Source organism: Triplophysa rosa, linkage group LG5 (assembly GCF_024868665.1).
Source record: "Triplophysa rosa linkage group LG5, Trosa_1v2, whole genome shotgun sequence".
Lineage (NCBI taxonomy): Eukaryota > Metazoa > Chordata > Actinopteri > Cypriniformes > Nemacheilidae > Triplophysa > Triplophysa rosa.
The window spans coordinates 10,498,415-10,510,884 of record NC_079894.1 but is presented as its reverse complement, the minus strand read 5'-3'; the positions used below and the strand labels follow the sequence as shown (position 1 = coordinate 10,510,884).

The following is a 12,470-nucleotide window of genomic DNA, read 5'->3' as shown; positions in this document are numbered from 1 at the left end:
ACCTAGAATCCCTTTAACTTCACAACTGAGGTGTTTCACTAATCTGACATATCCTACCCATGTTAGGTTAATGAAGTGTTTGCTGGTGCTAAAATTTTAAGGATAAAACAGACATATCTACTGTATATATGTGTAATGTTGGGGGCTTTCAAAGGGCAGGATTGAGAAACGCTGCTGGCCTATTCTCAGGAAACATTTACGATTAAAGCGTTGCAAAGTACAAACAGTTGCAGTATGTTTAACTCCAGGTCAAAACATTATTTGAGGAACAGTACCCAACATTTGAAAATAATAACAATATTAAAACATGATTAAAATGATGAATGTACTTTTTTTGTTTTTGGTACACTGTATACTGTACCAAATACTGTAATGTACCATACTATAATTCGGGGGTGAAGGGGAAATAAATAGATCCCGGCATTTCTCTTAATGACCGTTCACATTCAGTATGTGGCCTTTCCTAGTGCTCTGTACCATTTTGACTACAATTATGTGAACCGCTTTAAGAACTTAACAGTACATTCAGGTTACATTGTATCAGCAGTCAAAGTCCATTTAAGGGACATTTTGTCAGTTCCTTGGGATACACCGTATACTGTACTGTACAAGCTGTCACACTGAGTCACCTAAAAAGTGGAGATTTCATATAAAGCATATAAACCCCAGATTCACTGATTTGAAATTAATTTAACCAGGCTTGAAATCTACTTTCACTGTCTGTTTCGTCAACCACTGTAGCTGTTTTCATAGATCACAGCATATGCTGTAATTCTGCGTTTCACCACTAGATGGCAATGGCTTTCCATTACAACAATGAATGTGTGACAACGCGCTGCAGTGCTGGTAAAAACGCCAAATCTTTTAATTGGTGCAATTTTAGATTTTTCATCATGACAGCCTTAATCTCCTATACCAGTTTAATTAAAGCTGGATATTGGCAAGGTCAAAGGTCATAGTGTAATACTGCTAAAGAAATGAGACACCTAAGAAAATGTGGACGTTCCACGTCACACTACAGCTAATAAAACAAGTCAGTTGTACAGTAGGCTAAGTGGTTTATGATTTATATCTTTTATGATTTTTATTATTTTTTTTAATCAAGACTGTCTGACAATAAAGAATTACACCAGCACTATAATCCTAGACCATCCATAAACATTTGTGACTAACCATGAATAAATTTCAATAAGTTTCATTCACACAGTTCCCATAAAGAAACAAGGCAAAATATAACAGTAAGTTTTATTGAATAAAGTGCATACTCATTTCTCTGATTGTCCCTGTAGGCTACTGTATGAATATAGTTTGCAGAAGTGAGATTACAGTCAGATTTGTAAAGGTTAAAGCAAAGTTTTGTTCATTTAAGAAGTGTTTCTTAATGTTCCAAATTATGGCAACAATTAAGTTGACAATTATTATGAAACATTTCCATTTTAGTGCAAGAGTATGTAAAATGTCAAACGTGTGTGTGTGTGAGAAAGTGAGTGCATCAGTCTGTATGCAGCCCTACGGCAGGCCAGGAATGTGTTCTTGACACAGTGCGGTTTATTTGTGCCGTGTTCACGGCTGGAAAATCTATTGTTATTATTATACTCTGTATCAACGTTACCGTGACCCAGTTATAAGAGATGATTGAGGAAGAGAATTAGTGCCTTCATTATACATAAACTTAAGCTTGACCTTTCTTTCTGTGAGCAAAGAGTTATGAGGGTATAAATATTTCCAACCAAATCTAACACAAACATTTAGCTCCGAATTCCCGGTAATGAACACACTTGACACATTCTGATTATTTACTGCACAAAAATGCAGGTTTGCCTTTATTTATTATTTTCAAACACAATAAAAACTAAATAAGAATTATTCACATTGTTGCCTGGATCAATTCTGTCAAAACAAATGAACAGAAAAACATCCCTGGAACTCTAACATAATTACTCAGAAACACCTACAGTTATTTTTTTCCTTCATAAATAGGCGCAAACAAGTACCATAAAAAGATCTCATATAGACACAGTGTAGAGGAATAGTAATGATCAGCCATATGCCGGGGTTATACAGCAAACTCTCCAATCTGCCACTGTTTCTTCTAATTAACACCATATAAGCATCTGACAGTTTCATACACATGGTTTGGATGACATTAATCAATATGCCAGAAGTGATACAAAAGAAGTATTTTGCGTAATACAAAATAAACTTTTTCTTTAGTACTTTCTTAAACGAATCATTTCATGCTACCTCACGGGTTGATAGACTCAACTTTCCTTGATTAAACCTGGGAAAAGAAATACTTCTTCATACGTCTCTTTTTAGTCTAAACAACAGGGACTCTCGATGCCAAGAAATCGCTTCACTTGGCTGATTATCCCTTTCAAACGAACTGGTGTGGCCCAATTCAAAATCACATTGTTACTAAAAAAAAAAAAAACTTTAATTCTTATACTCTAGGAGTAACACAGATTCTATTTACAGTTTGAAAGAGGGCTGAGGCAACCCGTCCGGTCGTGTGTAGCGTCGCTACGAGCGCCCGTTTTATACTTACAACAGAACTCTGTTTCTAAGGCAGTTGACTAGAAAAGATCGCCACAGAGAGGAAGAATGATACAAGGAGAAAACGTGTGAGAAAGGAGGTGTCGGAGGAGGGAGAAATGCCGGAGTCACATCATCCACATTCTTTTTGTGTGGGTTTTCGTCTTTTTTTTTCTCAGAGTGCGATTTTTCCTCTATACAAAATAAGTTTTGGTTTTCGTTCTGCTGTTTGTGAGTAAGAGCTTGGAGTTCCTGACACACAGCAGTAAGTGCTTCGAAACCGGTGGACTGACACAACCCTCCGCCAGGAGAATTGCCCTACGTGATTTCTTAAACCATGAGCAATCGCCGATAAAACACACGTCTAGAGAGATTTCCATACACCGCCTCTTATTAGCTATGTAACAAGGACCCGAAACAATAGGTGGGCATTAAAAGTCATTAGAGCGAGGTGATTGCATTTAAACAAATTTGTAGAATACAATTTACATGTTCATGCTTTGATGATTCTAGTTTTAAGATCCAAAATGTCTGAATGTCAGAAGCTAAAAGGAGATACAAATTCCGTATCCGCCGCGGTTGGTGAAGTAAAGCGTGAGCCACGAGAAAGAAAACATTCAGACATGGATTTGCTGATGCGTGGATTGTGTCTAAAATAAAGCCTGAATTACCAGGCCCTGAATGGCTGTACTGGGATGAGGAACTGCCTTGGTCCTGTGAGCATGAAGGATTGTGTGGGTGATGATGTTAATCAGGTCAGATACAGGGCTTTGTCCCTCTGCAGAGCTCTGTGGAGAGAAATATAAACAAATCAAAATGGCTGCCACAAAAAGCACAAGCATTCTCTGTGTTTTACAGAATACGCTAACTTCATGTTTTCTTCTCAATAAATATGTTAAACATGAAAGATTGATGCGAGCATTACTGCCCGCGGTATAATTTAAGAGCCAGGGGGAGGGGTGGTGGAGGAGTCAGCACGCACCCGTTGCCGCAGTAGTCAGGGGGCCAGTCCAAGCCCTGGGTCGGGCCATTCCTGCAGCCAGTGCGGTAGTCCATTGAAGGGGACAGACCGGGTCCAGCGGATGTGACATTTACCATGCTCTGATACTCTGCCTGAAGCGGGAAACCCTGAGAGAGAGCAAAATAAAATATTACATACTGCATGTCCCGTGTTGGGTATGTTATGCATAATCTTTAGATTTGAGATTTCTAAAAGCCCTCATGTTCTGTATAAACTAATATATACTGTATATTTAATGTGTTTTGTATTTAATGTATCGTCATGAGGGCTTTGAGAAATCAAATTAGCTGATTTTCAGGAAACGGAAAAAACACAGTACTTTTCAATGAATAAATACTGTGTTGTCAAAGTTGACAAGCACTTTGTAATAATTTTAATTAGGCATGTACAAAATCCAGTGACAAACATAACGGGTGAATAAAATGTTGATTTATGGCAACAAATTTCCAAATATGAAGATATAAGGACAGCGATATAATGTTATGGTCAGTGACTTTAAAATTACTCGCAGGTAAAACATTTAGGAATTTTAAATGAAACTATGCTATATAATATTTGAAAAATTACCATATCTGGCTCAACTAGAGTCTGAGTGAGAAACCAGAGCAAAGCACAGACCAGCTCGTCCATTCTAACTTCACGTAGCAAAACATGTTACACCATCCGAAGCGGACGTGATTCCAACGTAACGCAAACAGCCTCAAATGATCATTAATGAGGAACTGCATTCGGTGGATGGTGGGGGGGGAGAGGGGGTAGACGAAAAATAAACGAAGCAGATATTCTAATATGAAGACTTCTTCTCTGTTCTTAGCCTACGAAAGACTGCATGTGAAAGAGAAGTTAATCTGAGTGGTACACAAGAGAATCTGCCTGAAAGAGCAAGACAGCAGGTGGCTGCGTTTTTTCCCCCTCCAGAGATTCTACCTATTCATGAATTGTTCCTCAAATTCTTCTCCTTCATTCGATCACAAAGGCTCCATCTGCCCCTTTGTGTCCCCCCTCCACAACAACACCGCCCCACCTCCCCCCACCCTGCCTCGGCTCACCGAAAAAGTTGAACCGCACGTTTTTGTTTGCTCTCCACAAATATGCAAAATGAGCTAGGATTATTACTCCCCTCTGGATTTAAAAACTCTCCCATAAAGGCAGGATCTGTGGAACAGGCTTAAGAACTCCCCGAACGGAGGAGAGAAAAGCCAAGTTGAAGCATTCGTACTCTCCTCCAAAAGATTGACACAGCCATACAAGGAGCCCTGTGGTAATCTAAAATTGGACTTCAGACAAATTCACACTATAATCTGCATGAAAATTAGATGCTTTTTGCCTTATGACGATGATGATCCGCAGGAATAGTTAATTTTCCTGCCGACGAGTGATAAAACGAAGCACATGAAATTCAATCAAGTAGTTGCTCTTTTAAACACAACATTTCCCAGAATTCCCAGCGGGCACAAGAACAGCATTTTACAACAATAGGCCTTTTATATTCAAATGCAGATGCTTCACTTTTTTCTGCAGCAAGTTTCAATTGGAAATAGGGCTTTTTCATTTGAGTTTGTGAAGGAATTAATACATTGCTATGCGGTTCCATAATGACACCTGAGACAAAACAAGACAAAAAAGAATGAAATGAATTTTAATGATCCAATACACATCGTCCGTTAGGTGTCAGACCGACGCATCCCTCAGTAAATGATCAAACCGCTGTTGCTGAATAAGCGTGTCACCTGTTCACCTGACCACCTGATTCATCTCTCTTTATGAAGCTAATCTCTGTTTACCCCAAGACAATGTGATTCTCCTCCCTGCCTCCCCTCCCTTCTCTTTCTCTCCAGCAGCAGCAGCCAGTCCTGCCTCCCAGCTGATGCTCATCTCTTAAAGAGCTTCAAGGCACAAGGGTGCTATTCATTAGGACCTCATTACAACCTCATCTCAATCCCACTGAAGTTCCAGCACATCTCAGGGCTATTAGGACGCGAAACGGATCGACACGCAACTCTTAACGACTTTCTCGCCATCGCAGTGAGCGTTTGAGAAGACCGTGGCTTCAAACCTCTCCTTAACCACCTCTATTTGAGATCTCTATTAAGAGAACGAGGGTTTAATTAGCACTGATGCTAATAATGAGACTGAGTGCACTTTAGATCAAGCAAACTGGCTGTGTTGCTAACACGAGGCTGTGGTTGAAATAGCCTCTCACTCCTCACAGGTAAAAGCGGAGAAGGCAATAAACCCAATGAATGTTATTCCAGACAAGGTCGTTTTCTATTTAATTAGATTTTTGGGGTGTGTGTGTGAATGGGTTGAGCCTTTATTTAGTTTCTTTTCTGCGCTGAATAAAATACAAATGTTTTGGTTTAAAAAAAATACAAGAAAAGCCATCTTTTCTTTATACACTTTAGCAAAGAACTAATTTCATTTCCTTCGCCCCAGCCTAAAACCCTGTTTCCATCAGATAGGCAAGGCGTTTTGTCGTCAGCGCTGATGTATTCATCAATCTCAATGTGAGGTTTTTTGCGCAACCTTAAGTCACATCCAAATCCTAATGCATCTGTTTATTACAGAGAGAAAATTGAAAATCTGTCTGTGTGATACGCACCGCATGGACATAAAACAAGCTGGCAGATATTAATGGTTTCTCTCTTGACCTCATTCGCCAGCGTGAGAGATAGGCTGAAGGGCCGGAAATGATGAAAAATGAAACGGCGCAGCATCTGCTGCATAAACAGCACTTCCTCCACTCTCACATTCATATATACACACACATATACGCTCTGCTATCTGTCCGCCGATAATGTAGAATGGAAATTGGAGAGTATCAGACCAGACGGGTTCTTGAAGAGGTTTATGGAAAACAGATAGGAGGGAGAAAAATCTTTTAATTGGTCTGACCCCGGTGTCTGTCATGTCTCTCTTTTTGGTCTTGGTTTAATAATACCGAAAAGACTGGTATTGTCTCTCTTGATTAAAGTCAACATGTTATGCTGTCCACAACCTATTTTTATAGCATAATTTCTGAGAAACGAGACATTGAATGAAAAGGAATATGGAGTGACTAGATTGTAACCATTCGGAATTGACTGGACAGGAGAGTAGTAAAAGTGTAAAAAATGTTTTTTTTAAACAGGGTCCTTTTTTATTTAAGATTACTTTTATTGTGCATCTGATAGTATGTTTTTATTTACTCACCCTCAAGTTGTTCCAGATCTGTATACATTTATTTGTTCTGATGAACAACACAGAGAAAGATATTTGGAAGAATGCTTGTAACCAAACAGTTCTTGGCCACCATTGACTACCATAGTAGGAAAACTTTCTTTATACGTTTCTTTGTTCTGTTGAACACAAAAAATATATTTTGAAGAGTGTAGGAAAGCAAACAGTTCTGGGGCACTATTGACTACCATTGTCATATTTCCTATTATGGTAGTCAACGAGGTCCAAGAACTGTTTGTGTTCATCAGAAAAAAGAAATGTATTCAGATTTGGAACAACTCAAGGGTGAGTAAATGACGACAGAATTATTTTTTGGGTGAACTGTCACTTTAAGCGTCATTGGTGCATTGATGTGCAGGTAGTGTGTGCTCTCACGTGTTGAAGTGTGTCTCACCTGAGCCATAGAGGGGGAATGCAGAGACAACGGGTGGCTGCTGAGCTGCTGCTGTTGCTGGTGGAGGCTGAGGTGCTGGTGTAAGGGTGGGCTGATCTGCAGCGGAGGGGGGGACGAGCCCGTCATGCTGGCCATGCTCACCGCTCCCGGCATGGGTGCGCTGGGCCGGATCGGGCCCCGATGCATGGGGGGCAGGTGGGGACTGAGTCCTGACTGCTGGTGGTATTGGGGACCCATATAGAGGCCTGGGTGGGACTGACCGGCCCCTGAAAAAACCGTTTGCTTTGGTCCAAGCATCTGGGAAGCCTGCGATGCCTTCACATCCCCCGGGTCATTGTAGCTCTAGAGGAAGGTACAGAAACATGTGCCTTAAAACAAACACCCCCACAATGGCAAAGGAAAAGACATGCCTATCAAAGCGCAGACGCATGTCAGTAGCCCGCGGCCATTTACTTACCTGAGACACAAGGCTCGCTCTGTACGCAGCCAGCTGTTTGAGATACTCCTTCTTTGCGGTCTCAGTTTTTTTCTTGTACATCTGCCACGGTAAAGCAAACAAACAAAGAAAAAATATATTAAGGGAGGTCAGAGCCGTTCCTCGTGTTCCTGCGCACAATTATTCTTAGAAATCTCTCTAATGGCGGTCCATTTATGAGCCCTAATGTGTAATTGTTGTTGGAGCACTGAAATGGCGCTTGAGTACAGCCCACTTTATCCATCGCTTGTTCTTCTGCATTTATGGACTGTCCATATTCCCTCTTTCAGTAAGGGAATATGTGTAATTATTTGCCAATCAATACATCTGTGCTGTCATTACCTCAACCAATAGACCTCTACTTATGAGAGAAGTGCAAAAAAAAAAAGAGAGAGCCAGAGACCAAGAAAAAAAGCGGTGGAGAGACATGATGTTCTTTTATCAGGCAAACATCCTCTCCTGCGTCAAAGTACTTTTAAGTGTTTTCATCAGCCTCACTTGGCTGAGTGTTGTGCACAGAAAAAAGGACCGCACATCAACCAATACAAAAAACCTAAAAGAGTTGTTTAGCTTTGTGTGTCTGTAGCTGCTGCCTGGTTGAGGAATCAGTCCCAAAAGCTCACTTCAAACCTCATAAAGAGTCTCTGTGTCACATTATGCTTATTCTTCGCTTCCAATGTCAAAATAAACCTTTATGAGGTTATACTACTAATATTTAAGGTCCAATATTACATTTTGATATACACTTTGGTTCCTACTTTAGTTTGAACGCACTGCAAATATCAAAGCAGTTGTTATTTGACAGCAAATGAATGTGTAACTTAATGAACAATAGATGAGTTCACGGCAACATTTTTAGTACGCTTTATATTTTAAATGCTTCGAGGCACGTAAGCCATGCAAAATCCCCCAAGAAACAAATCTGCAAAACATTACTGTTGTGTAATTCGACTGTGATTGAAAACAGAACCGAATATGACATGCAGAATTGTATTCGTGCTAAATATGTCCTGAAACAGTGATCTATATCATACCAGACCGCACAAGGCCTAGGTCTTACATGTTCTCTCACATATTGCACTGTTTTCACACCTGGCTTTGTTAAGACTTCCCCTACACGTACAAGCGCACTTGATTTTAGACCGCAATAGGCAGCGCAAAGATGATGTTATTATGTGATAGCACAAGGGGAAATCAGCAACCATTCTGACCAAGATATGCGTCATCACATCGGCTGTCATAACAAATAAATTGTGTGAATATACTTTTGTATGCAGTAGATAATAGCTTAGATAAAAAAACAAAACATGTACTGTACCTGTGTAAAGAGCTGCGTGAATTGAATCGTGTATATAGAAACACACAGCACTTTACCTTTATGAGTCAGCCGCAAGATCGCCACGAGATAAATCAACTTGTTTACATGTGCATTTGAGTTGTGTGGTTTAAAGAGAAAGTCACCTGTTTCTGTTCCTCTCCCAGACCGTCCCACATTGAGGCCACTATTTTGGAAACCTCTCCAAATGTGGCGTTGGGATTTTGGCCTTTAATTGCTGCCTGTGTGTCTCTGAAGAACAAGGCGTATGCTGACACGGGCTTCTGAGGCTCGTTGGGGTCTTTCTTCTTCTTCTTCTTGGGGGTTTTGGGCTTCTTGGCCATGTCTGTGGCTGCTCTTTTCTCTGCCCCATTCATCTGGAAGGAGACAAGCTCATTATAGTAAACAATAGATATCCAATTAGATAAAGCCATAATAAAAGTTTTATGAATGAATCATCATAAAGCTGGTTAGCGAGCCTTGTCTTCAGTGCCTGGAGCTACTTTTCAACTTATATTAACTTGCGTATGTTATTTGTATACTGTATATAAATAATGCATCGCGCTCTTGCTATGATGCTCCTAATTGTTTTCAATCATTTAATAACACTTACATAATTTCTTTAGCATGAATAACTGAGATAAACACAATCGTTCTCTTTACATTTTTATTTGTTTATATTTACACAAATGCCATGAAATTTTTAAGAAGTTTAAAAGTATATTTAAATATTTATGTATATATCATTTTCATAGTATTTTTAAAGTACATTAAGTAAAATGACATTTTCTACCACGTGTAATATTTGTTTACAAAGCCTTCAAGTTTCTTGTAAATAAATGATTTAAAATAAATGATAAATTAATTCATTAACCTGATGTGAAACTCATTTTTTTTATTTCCTGATATTTGATGAAGACGTAAACAGTTTTCCAGAAGCACTTCTGGTTTCATTTTTTAAATCTTACATATACTGTATCATTAAACTTAAAAATATTTGTTTATATTTTAATTCGGTTATAAATGTTCTGTTGGTTGTTTTCTGTTCAAACGTAATTTGCAGTGGTTAAAAACTGAAACAGTTGACATTTTCTGAAGTGGTCTATAGGTGACTCAAAATTGAGATATAATCCTGTATGTTAACAACTTTTGACATTTTAATGTCAATCTCTCTTTCCTGCATTAAGAAACAAGAAATATCTTGGCAGTGTGAATAAATGGCTACACTTCCAGAAAATGTGAATATTTTGAGAAAATATGCTGTATTTGGGCTGTAAGAACACACTTGAGGCAGATCAGTGTCTTAGCAAATCTATGTATGAGGAAACATGGCAATACAAGTTAGTGAAAGGTCAGTACTGACTCATCCCTTTAAATACACTGTATTTTGCCAAGGTGCATAAAACTGTGTCTGAGTGTGAGGCGAAGATAAGCTTTTATATTCATGAGATCATAGAATCTGTAACAGTCTTCCTCTCTCACCTTGGCAGCATCATCTGCATCGTCCTCGTGCACTGAGCTGGAGGGGGAAGGTGTGGCTGACTTGCTCTCTGGTGGAGATGGGGAGCCATGGGTGCCGTTGTTGCCGCTCAACCCCAACTGGGTATTCAGCTGTGATTGGTTGATAGTGGTCAGCTGACCTTGCGGAACCATGCCAGGTTGGACTCTGGGTCTAAGCGTCTCCACCTGAGGGTGGCCACCATAGCGGGAGTCTGAATTCACCATTTGCTGCATCTGGAAAAGAAATGTTAATATTCTTCTAAAATGACTCCCTGAAGGTTTGTTTTACACAAGGCCGTAGATAAGAGGATAATTCTAAAGTTAGCAAGCATTAATTTATCCATCCATACCATATGACTGGTTTAGATTTCATGGTTTTGTTGTTATGAATACTAGGTTGTAGTAGGGTGTAGAAAACATTGCTTTCCTTCACTGGGGAATAAATCACTTCTGACAAACACAAGCCCTGTTGCTGTTGTCCGTCACCTGATACTGTCTGAAGCAACAGGTGACCTGAAATGTAGCCCACGCCCACCATTGTGTTGAGCACAATACACCCGACAGGTGGAGCTTTGGGGTTAGAGGCCACAGGCATTTCTCTGAAGGCCAGGTGACTCTAACTCCCCCATCATAACACTGAAAAGACATACTGAACTCTCAATTTAAACACATGTAGCTTCAATCTAACGTTGTATGTCTATAATGGGGGAGCACTGAAGAATGCTAATAATTAAAAATGTGTAACATTAAAGGAGCCTTAATCAAATAAAAGATAATGAAATAAAAATAAATACCATCATTAAATAAAATAGAATCAACAGTAACTTTTTACATTAACTGATTACAATGCAAGTTTCCTATTATTCAGATATGATATTTTGGTTTGAATGTAGCCTTTAATGTAATTTATTAAATCTATAAATAGACCTGTAGTAAAAAACTGTTCTAAAAGAGTAATTATTTTAATATTTTAATATTTGGAGTTTAATATTTTAAAATATGATATATAATATGTATATAAAAAGTAATGTTATTTTAATAATTTGTCACTTAATATTTGTATTATTTTTATTATATATATATATATATATATTTAATTTATTTTCATTTTACTGTACATTCAGTAAATGCATTTTCCTTCTTATACCAGTTTATTCTCGTTGTCAATTTATTTTTTAAGATGAACGTTTTTTATGTCCCAAAGCGTCTAGAAGACGCCACTAATTTACGAGAATTCGACAAGTATCCGAAAGCTGAAGCTAATATAACGAGAAAACATTTGTATTTGTGCCGGGATGTTGTGGCGGATGTCGTGTCGATCGGACTAATGACGTGACATTACGCAGCAATGGGCAGGAAAATGTTCAATTGTTGCGGCTTTAGTGGTAAACTGAGTAATCATAAACTGACTAATAAAAATGTCACGTTCTCATGAAATGGCTGGAAAAAGTTCACAATGGAAAACGGTTGAAGAGGTTTACCATTACAATGTTCGTGGACAGAAGGAAGTTTCATTTTACGATGAAATGCATCCACCTTCACACACAGCTCATCAATACGCTCTGTGTTTTTAGTATTCCACACATCCTCCCACTCGATTTCTCTTCAAACATCTGTATGTTTTTAGGGGGACTTTTTCCACTAGTTAACCAGACAATACCCACCTTGTGTTATGAATTGGGTAATAAGATAATGTGGTCAGTTTTTTGTCGAAAACACTTCAAGTTAAAAACCACGCACGCTCATAAAGGTCACCTTTCTTTTTCTTGGTAAAACAAAACCTACAAGCGTTTCGACAGTAACCTTCATACAGAAAGAGCGAAATCACATACAAGCCCGTAATGTTTAATCGAGGCGCAGCCAGACCACTCACGAGATTCTTAAATCCAATCCAAATTTCCCAATGAGAAATGTATAAAAAACATAAATGTGCTGGAAAATATTAAATCGTGTTTGTCAGAGCGAAGTCGTGATGGTATTTATCATCTGAGCTCACCATTAATCTCCACTA

The 12,470-nt window shown here is 38.9% G+C and overlaps 1 protein-coding gene across 2 annotated transcripts in view; it reads right to left on the bottom strand.

Annotated features, from left to right (window-relative positions):
• Nucleotides 1-1,786: 1,786 nt before the first annotated feature.
• Nucleotides 1,787-12,470, bottom strand: part of tox (thymocyte selection-associated high mobility group box) — a 54,866-nt gene continuing 44,182 nt past the window's right edge. For both annotated transcript variants that reach the window (XM_057334098.1, XM_057334097.1), the window contains exons 5-10: nt 10,442-10,693; nt 9,106-9,336; nt 7,627-7,707; nt 7,170-7,511; nt 3,518-3,663; nt 1,787-3,323 (exon numbers count right to left, since the gene is read on the bottom strand). In XM_057334098.1, coding sequence (XP_057190081.1) covers nt 3,287-3,323; nt 3,518-3,663; nt 7,170-7,511; nt 7,627-7,707; nt 9,106-9,336; nt 10,442-10,693 — 1,089 coding nt within the window. In that variant the 3' untranslated portion in view covers nt 1,787-3,286. The remainder of the gene's footprint in view (nt 3,324-3,517; nt 3,664-7,169; nt 7,512-7,626; nt 7,708-9,105; nt 9,337-10,441; nt 10,694-12,470) is intronic.